The following is a 9,284-nucleotide window of genomic DNA, read 5'->3' as shown; positions in this document are numbered from 1 at the left end:
TCACACCACTCCTTGAAGTTTTTGGTTCGACTTCTTGAAAAATAAATAGAATGACGTCGATTCTTCATAATATGCATAAAACATTTTTGCATGCTTTGGAAATGTTTTTACTTAATATCACATGGTAGGGGTCAAAGACAAACCCCACATTTTAGGCTCACAGCTTAATGGTGATGACTTGAAAAAAAAAACAACATTGTCATTTGTGTTTGATATCGATTCATGTAACTGTAATAAATCATATATTATAAATGTTATTATCATTTCATTGTTTGCTGATATTCTAAAAAAGAAATCATAAACTCTATGTTCTATCAAAGCCATGTGATTTCTCAAAGCTTCAAAATGTAATGAAATATTCACTAGAGAATTTTGCCTATCACTAAAAAATTAATCTAATCCAGAAGAGCACCTTAGTGCTTTACCCATATTTGGCATTAAACTAAAGGGCATCTAAAGCAGCTCCAAGTGCAAATATGTCATAATCATCAGCACTGAAAATACTACTACTGTTGCACCCACAATAACCCTTGCAAGAACATGACTCATCCCATGATCTTCTCAATTTATCATTTTTCTTGACTTTAATTGCCTCATTTACTTTAAGTTTCATTGCTATCTTCACTGCTGGAGGTTTCACATCTTCATTGTTCTTAGAAGTCGCCATGAATATTGCCCACTCCTCTATCTCCATTTCTGTTGACTCAAATACTCTTTTCCATGGAATTTCAGCTTTGCCCAGCAGTTGTGATCCAACAATATTTTTCCCAAGAAGTGGAATATATTTTCTTGACCGGAGCTCGAAGACTATTGTACCTTGCTTCATCATATTAATGGAGTCTTGATTTCCCATGCAATCCAATGAGAAAGTTTCATCCCAAAATACGTCTGAGTTTGATGAGATTTCTTGGCTGTTTAGCTTAACTCTATGGTTGTTTCCTGTTGGAAGATAGCATCTAACAAACAAGTTGCTTTTTCCTAAAGAACTTTGCTCTATGTTTCTTGCTCTTATGATCTGTATTTCACAATTAATAGATGAGAAATATTGTTGAGTGTTCTCCATGAAAAAAATAGGATTTTTCTTTGATGGGGTTGTTTTGCTTTCTTGAGAGATGGTTTAGTTTGTTTTGGTGATGGGAAGCATTTAGTTAGTGGGAGTATTTATAGTTGGACAATGCAATTATTTACTTTGGACAATGGAAAGGAAGTGGTGTAACTTTACGAACAAGGTGCAACTAGCTAGCTAGGGTTATCCTTATAAAATAGTACTTCCTCCGTCCAAAAAGATTGTCTTAGTTTGACTTAGCATAAAGTTTAAGAAACAAAGGAAGACTTTTGAAATGTATGGTCCAAAACAAGCCTTAGATATTTGTATGGTTGTAAATTATCTCACAAAATTAAATTGTTTGTAAATATAAAAAAATGTTAATCTTTTTAAGACATATTAAAAAGGAAAAAAAGAAAATCTTTTTGGGACGGAGGAAGTAGCTTACAAGAAAACTACCCACCCAATGAGAATTAGTGCTAATCTCGGAAAGGATTTGATAGGCCTTAAGGGAATCTTTGAAGATGATATAAAAGATAACCAAAGCTCTTCAAAGTCTTGAAAGGATCAAAGTTCAAATTCTGTATTTTTTAAAAGTTCATTTAATATACACAAATTATTAATTTAAAATTCAGTAGCTCAGAGGACTAAAATCCCAACCCATATCAAATCTTGGATCCGCCGGTGGTTTTTTGATGCACAAGATGTTAGAATTATAAAGTTATTAAATTGAAATATTAAAAAAAATAAAACAAATAAATTGAAACAGGTGAACATCAAAATAAAACTACCCACCTATGCGAATTAGTGCTAATCTTGGAAAGAGAATTCGATGGGGTAGAATCCTTTGAGGATCGCATAAAAAGATTGTCTTTGTGAAAAATTTCATAAAAAAACGCTTCAAAGGTTAAAAATGCATAACAACTCTTAGGATAAGTATTGAGATAGTGTGCATGTTGATGTGGCAAGTGGAAATTATGGGCTTAGTGGGTTGATTTGAATCTCCAAATTGCTGTTAAAATATATTGCAATTAAACATACGACTTAAATTCATTTTAAATTCCTTTGCATCTTTGTGCTCTTTCTTTTCTTCTTTCTTGTTGTCCATTGTAAAGTCATTTTTTCGAAGGAGCTTACATATATTCCAATTTTAAGGAAAAGAGGTGGGATCCAATTGATAGAAAGAGCAACTCTTGGTGGAATGTCAGATATACACTTGTAAATAATTTAATGGGTTCAGAGATCTATTTCCTCATATCAATATTCAGGAGGATAGATACTTGAAATATATTAGTCATAATGTTTTTAGTCACAAATTATACAACTACTTGTTTAGTTTAAATAGTGCTTTTTATAGTGTACAATTTTTTATTATGATAATGTTAGTCTTTTCATTTTTAATTTGCTGCTTGGATAGCCTGAAATAATGAGTAAAAAAAAAAAATCCTACGATTGACATAATAGAGCCTTATAAGCCCATAAAGATCAAGAAAAATGTACTAAAACCTAGTATACAAATTTAAGGAGTATAATTCGCAATATAGCTCAAGGACTGAGATAAAATTATAGAAGAAGGGAAGAAGAAGTGGAAGAAGAGATGAAGAGAAGAGAATGATGAGAGAAAAGGGAAATAGAAGAGAAAATAGTTTTTTCATTCAAATCTTACTTACAAGCTGAAAATAGCATTTAAATTACTCAAGAAAAGATATAGGATGAGAATCTAAAACCCTTAATGGTATGTAGTATTATACCATTTGTATTTACCTAGCTAACTGAGAACTAAATTTTCTGTGATTTACCAGTGGATTTCATTTGATTAACTTATAAGTAAAATGTCTGAGACTAAAGATTTACAGTTTTCACACTAATTGCATTAATCCAAAAAAAAAAAAAAAAAGGGAATAAGAGCTGGCACATGTTCTGTCCAAAGTTTACCAACACTTGCTATAAATTAAAGATTTTGAAAAAAATTAAGTATAACTTAATAGGGTGGGAACTAGCCACTCATTAAATTTTTATAGAAATTAAATGACACTCCATGCTAAGGGTCTGTTTGGAAAGCCACCTGGTAATTGGAATTGGTGTAATTACTAGGGTAGTAATTACATAGCCTAGTAATTACACAGTATTGTAATTACAATGATCTGTTTGTTTGTCATAATGTAATTACAGTGTAATTACAAGCGTGTTGTTTGGTTACACAAGTGTAATTACACAGTTAGTTTAATTTGAAAATGAATTTTAATCATAAAAAATTAAAATTAATATATAAAAATATGTACTTTATGAATGATATTAAATTAGTTATTTAATAACACATTGTTTCTTGAAAATATATTAATTAATAATCATATATTTGTAACTAATATTGTAAAAAATAATTGATATCTATTTTTCAAATTAATAATATTTTAATTTTAATTAATTATGAAACTTAAAAGCGATTTTTTTTTTGTGAGAACATCATGGATTGGAAGTTTGACCCAAAAAATAATATTTATAAATATAATGCCATAAAATTATTCAAATGTTTAACAAAAAGAAATCTATCAATTGTAAGTGAAATAAAAAAGCATGCAATGTGAAATAACAAGTCAATAGTACTAAAACAAATAAATTAAAATCGAAAATATAACCTAAATTCAAAATCCAAAAGAAAAAGTTTAACGTAATACTCTTATGTCAAATTCCAACATTACATAAGTAAGTAGGGGTGTCAAAGAAATATGAAAAACCGACCGAACCGGCCGAACCTATCCGTACCGAACCGATTTATTGGATTTTTTCAATAGAACCGTGGATTTTATTTAAGCTTCACTACCAAAAAACTACCAAAAATCGACGGACAAAAAATCGACGCGCTGCGTCGGTTCAAAAAACCGACGGACAACCGACTCCCTGAGTCGGTTTTTTACATTTCTAATTTTTTTTAATTATTGTAATTAGAAAACCGACGGACGACGTCGGTTTTTTTGGCAGAATTTTGAAAATATATACCCGCGCAAAAAAAAAAATTAATATAAAACCGACGGACAACGTCGGTTTTATTTTTAAAAATATTTTAAATAATATGCAATTCATTTTGTTTTTAAAAAAAATAATAAACAATATTTTTTTGAAGAAACCGACGGACAGGGTCGGTTTCTTTCTTTATTTTTTAATTTTTTGGGTCAAAATCTGGTCAAACGTGCGGAAAAATCGACGGACAGGGTCGGTGTTTCTTTAAAATGATAGCAGACGGGTTTTATACCCATTTCTGCTCCTCTACCAAATTAAAACCCCCATTCCCCCAAACCCTATCCACCGCCCCCCTCCCCTCCGCCCAGCCCCGCCGCCCATTTTTCCGCCGCCAGCGCCGCCGCCTGCCCAGCCTGTCCCCACCTACCCCAAACCCATTTTGAAGTTAATAAATTGAGGTTAGTTTCTCTTAAATTAGGGCATTTAAAATTCTTTTAATTTTAGTTTTATTTGTAGATTTTAGGCCTAATGCTAGTCTATTTAGCTTTGTTAAACATCATTTGCAATGTTATTAATGTTGAATTTGTGAAAAAAAATGTAAACTTTATTTGACTAGTTTACTTGTCATTTTTTTTTTTTTTTTTTGGCTTGAGATTGTGCTATATTTCATGTTCTTTGTCAATGTATTTGTGTTAGCTTAGTTATCATTCTTTGTAATATTATTGATGTTGAATATGTGCAAAAATATATACTTTAATTATTTTACTAGTTTTTTTTTTTTTGTTGGATTGTGCTTTTTGTTAGAATTCCATAAGTTATTAGAATTGTTATTGATCATTCCAAATTAGAATTGATTGGGATTGTGCTTTTCAAAGTTAGAATTGTTAAGTTATAGTATTTCTATAACCTCAATACTAAAATGTAGATTTTATTTCTCTAGATTTACTTTTCAATTTTTAGAATTGGTTGGAATTGTGCTTTTCAAAGTTAGAATTATTAAGTTATCTTAGAATTATTAAGTTATAATATTTCTATAACCTCAAAACTAAAATGTAGACTTTATTTGACTAGATTTACTTTTCAATTTTTAGAATTAAAGTTAGAATCCATAAGTTATTAAAGTTAGAATTGTTATTGAGAATTCAAAGTTAGAATTAGTTGGGATTGTGCTTTTCAAAATTATATTAAAGTTAGAATTTATAAATTATTAAAGTTAGAATTGTTATTGAGAATTCAAAGTTAGAAGGGATTGTGTTTTCTTAAGTTATATTTTAAGTTTGAATTCTTAAGTTATAATATATTTCTATAACCTCAATAATTTGTGGCTATATTTTTGTAGATGGATCGTATGTGGATGTATAATATGAATAATAGTAATCGTGTCGGTGTACATGATGAATTTGTTGATGGGTTTATCACACATGCAATGACACTTCACCCTTTTCAAAATGAAGGGGTAATTAGGTGTCCTTGTTCTCATTGCCGGTGTATGGAGTATTTGAAACCGGAAGCGGTTAGGGTTCATTTATATAGTCGTGGGTTTAAGCAGAAATATTATGTTTGGACTGATCATGGAGAGACTGATGGGGTCAATGGTATATTTTACAAATATGGTTATCGGTGAAAGTAGTGTGTCGCAGGAATATAGTCATGTCCAATATGATAGAGTTAATGATATGGTTAATGATGCTTTTGGCGTACAGTCTGGGTTTGAACCTGAGCAAAATTTTAAGGAACCTCCTAATGAAGAAGCAGTGCGCTTCTATCAAGAATTAGAAGAGGCTAGTCATCCACTTTGGGAAGGGAGTCAGCATTCTAAGTTGTCTGTTGCAGTTAGAATGATTAACATCAAATCAGATTGGACTGTTGCTGAAGCTGCTATGGACTCAATGATTAAGCTTGTAGGGGAACTAGTTAGTCCGGAATTCGACATACCTAAGAGTTACTATGAAGCAAAGAGATTGGTTTCCAAATTAGGATTATCGTATGATAGAATTCATTATTGTCCAAACGGTTGTATGTTGTTCTATAAGCAAGATGCTGATTTAAATGAATGTAAAATATGTGGACATGCGCGTTATAAGCGGACACCTAGTGGGAAGACGGTTCCAATTAAGGCGATGCATTATTTACTTATTATACCTCGGTTAAAAAGGTTGTTTGCATCGCCGAGTTCTGCTCCTCACATGAGATGGCACAGCGAAAATAGAAGGCCACCTGGTGTTATGTGTCATCCATCAGATGGAGAAGCACGGAAACATTTTGATAGAACTTATCCTGATTTTTCTAGTGAACCAAGAAACATTCGTTTGGGTTTGTGTGCGGATGGTTTCACACCATACTCTGTTTCGGCGGCACCCTATTCTTGTTGGCCTGTATTTCTTACTCCATATAATCTACCGCCTGAGATGTGTATGACAAGTCCCTATATATTCCTAAATTGTGTTATCCCTAGTCCTCGTAATCCAAAAGTTTTGATTGATGTCTATCTACAACCTTTGATTGATGAGTTAAAACAATTGTGGTGTGAAGGTGTAGTGACATATGATATATCAACTAAGAGCAATTTCAATATGCGTGCTTCTTTGATGTGAACTATTAACGATTTTCCTGCGTATGGGATGTTGTCTGGTTGGATGACTGCTGGAAAGCTTGCTTGTCCTCATTGCATGGAAACTAGTAAAGCTTTCACTTTAAAACATGGCCACAAAAAATCATGGTTTGATTGACATCGTCAATTCTTGTCTATGGATCACCAATTCAGGAAAATGAAACAAGCAATTAGAAAGAATAAAACTGAAAATGATCCCCCACCTCGAACATTGTCAGGAGAAGAAATTTGGGGGAGGGTTTGTCACTTGCCTAAGGTCACAGAAGTTGCCCCTTATAGACTACCTGGTTATGGTGTTGAACATAATTGGACTAAACAGAGCATATTCTAGGAGTTACCGTATTGGAAGGATAATCTTCTACGGCATAATCTTGATGTGATGCATATTGAAAAAAATTACTTTGATAATTTATTCAACACTGTTATGGATGTTAAAGGCAAGACAAAAGATAACCCAAAAGCTAGATTGGACCTAAAGGAATATTGTAGGCGCTCTGAATTGAACTTGCAAGAGTTAGCGAATAATAAAGTGTTCAAGCCCAAGGCTAGTTTTTCATTCACTTTGGAGGAGAAACGACAGATTTGTCAACGGGTTAAGAATTTGCGGATGCCAGAGGGGTATGCGTCTAATTTTGACAAGCGTGCTGATATGAATGAAGGAAAATTGATTGGTATGAAAAGTCATGATTGCCATGTTTTCATGGAAACTTTGATTCCTATTGCATTTAGCCGCCTACCGGAAAGAATATGGAAACCAATCACAGAGATAAGTTTGTTCTTCAAGGATTTATGTTCTAACACTTTGACGGTAGAAAACCTTCAAAGAATGGAACAGAATATACTAGTCATTACAACTAAGCTCGAGAAGATCTTTCCATGTGGATTTTTTGATGTAATGGAACATCTTCCCATTCATCTTGTACAAGAGGCGCGCCTTGGAGGCCTGGTTCAAACTAGGTGGATGTATCCTTTCGAGAGGTAAGTAACCAAACTTACTAGCTATTTCTTTAACAGTATTTTGTTAACTAATTACTGTTCCTATTGATATTAAACATGTGTGCAGGACCATTGGCAAATGCAAAAAATTGGCTAAGCAGAGATCTAAGATTGAAGGATCTATTTGTGAAGCGTATCTTGCAAAGGAAACAGCGCATTTCTGTTCATATTATTTCGGAGAGCAAGTGTCGTGTATGAGAAATAGGCCCAACCATAATGATGAGGGTGGGGTTGATCATAACTACCCACCAATGTCCATCTTTAATCAACCAGGACGAGGTTCTAAAAAGCCTCCAAAACGAACCTTGAGTAGTATGGAGAGGCGATTAGCTGTGACACATGTTTTGCTCAATTGCCCTGAAATTCAAGTATATATTCGGTGAGTGTAGAATTATGTTACTGAATTAAATGGGTAACTGATAAGGGTGAAACTAATGAAAATCTTGCATATGTCGAGCAGTTACTTCGTAGAACTTGAAGGCGATGAAGCCATATATTCTAAGTTTTCCCATTGGCTGTACGATTTTGTAAGTGTGGAAATTCATTGCATAATTTCAATTAAATGTAGGCTACATAGAAGTTATTGAATTTTAATTTTCCTCCTTATTATATAGGTTTATCATACAGGAGAACATTCTCAATTTGTGAAAGATATAGCTCTTGGACCAGGCAATGAAGTTAGGACAATGAAAAAGTACATTGTTAATGGCTACAAGTTTCAAACCGAAGAAGTTTCTCAATATAAGAAGACGAATAATAGTGGAGTGTGCATTAAAGGCGATGCTGATGGTAGCGGTGTAACTATTGATTATTACGGTGTGCTGCAGGAGATCATACAACTTAAGTATCGAGGTTACCCTAAGAAGAAGATAACATTATTTCGGTGCAAGTGGTTTGATCCAAGCCAAAGAGGTACAAGGGTGAATCGTCAACATAACGTAATTGAAGTCAAACACACAAGACAATACAATCGCTATGATCCCTTTATAATTGCACAAAATACTAAGCAAGTGTATTATGCTCCATATCCTTTGCGTAGGGATAAGGCTGATTGGTGGGTGGTTATAAAGACTAAGCCCGTGGGGAGGATTGAGGTAGATAATGCATTAGATGTGGCGTATCAAAATGATGTACCAGTTGTTCATCAAACGGTTGACACAGAGTTAGAAAATAGTTTGGAACATCCTCAACACATATTAGAAGAAGTTGATGAAGATGATGTAACTATCATAGAAAATGTTGAGGAAGAATCAACCGATGGACCTGAAACAAGCGATGAGGAAGAATCATCTGATGAAAATGAAACAAGCGAGGATGCGTGGGAGGATAACTAGTTGCATGTTAGTTTATTCTATACTTGATAATAACCCAATTCTATACTTGTTAAAATTTTACCTACGATCAATATATCATTATTGAGTTATTAATTTTATGTATGCAGATGTCATCAGGTGGTAGTGATCAAGGTAGAGGTACAGGTAGAGGTAGAGGTAGAGCTGGAGGTACTAGTAAGAGAAAAGATAAGAGACCTATAGATCCTACAGCTACTAGTAGTCAGTCCATTCCGTCCGCTCCACATATGCAGTCTACTCCGCCTTCTTTTTTTATGCATGACTCTTCTATGCAGGCCCAGTCTGGTCAGTGGGTCTTTCAGCCGGCACCACCTCAGTCGGC

The 9,284-nt window shown here is 33.5% G+C and overlaps 1 protein-coding gene across 1 annotated transcript; it reads right to left on the bottom strand.

Annotated features, from left to right (window-relative positions):
• Positions 1 to 223: 223 nt before the first annotated feature.
• Positions 224 to 1,129, bottom strand: LOC132614693 (uncharacterized). The gene has a single exon (XM_060329212.1). The coding sequence runs from the start codon at positions 1,061 to 1,063 to the stop codon at positions 443 to 445; it is 621 nt and encodes a 206-aa protein (XP_060185195.1). The 5' UTR covers positions 1,064 to 1,129; the 3' UTR covers positions 224 to 442.
• Between the last annotated feature and the right edge of the window lie 8,155 nt (positions 1,130 to 9,284).

The sequence above is a fragment of the Lycium barbarum genome, chromosome 10, assembly GCF_019175385.1.
Source record: "Lycium barbarum isolate Lr01 chromosome 10, ASM1917538v2, whole genome shotgun sequence".
Classification (NCBI taxonomy): domain Eukaryota; kingdom Viridiplantae; phylum Streptophyta; class Magnoliopsida; order Solanales; family Solanaceae; genus Lycium; species Lycium barbarum.
The sequence above is the reverse complement of the archived record's forward strand: the minus strand, read 5'-3'. Positions and strand labels throughout refer to the sequence as shown.

Bases quoted from the DNA above. Each gene is read 5' to 3' on its own strand.
- LOC132614693 (XM_060329212.1), bottom strand. From the start codon at position 1,063: ATGGAGAACACTCAACAATATTTCTCATCTATTAATTGTGAAATACAG.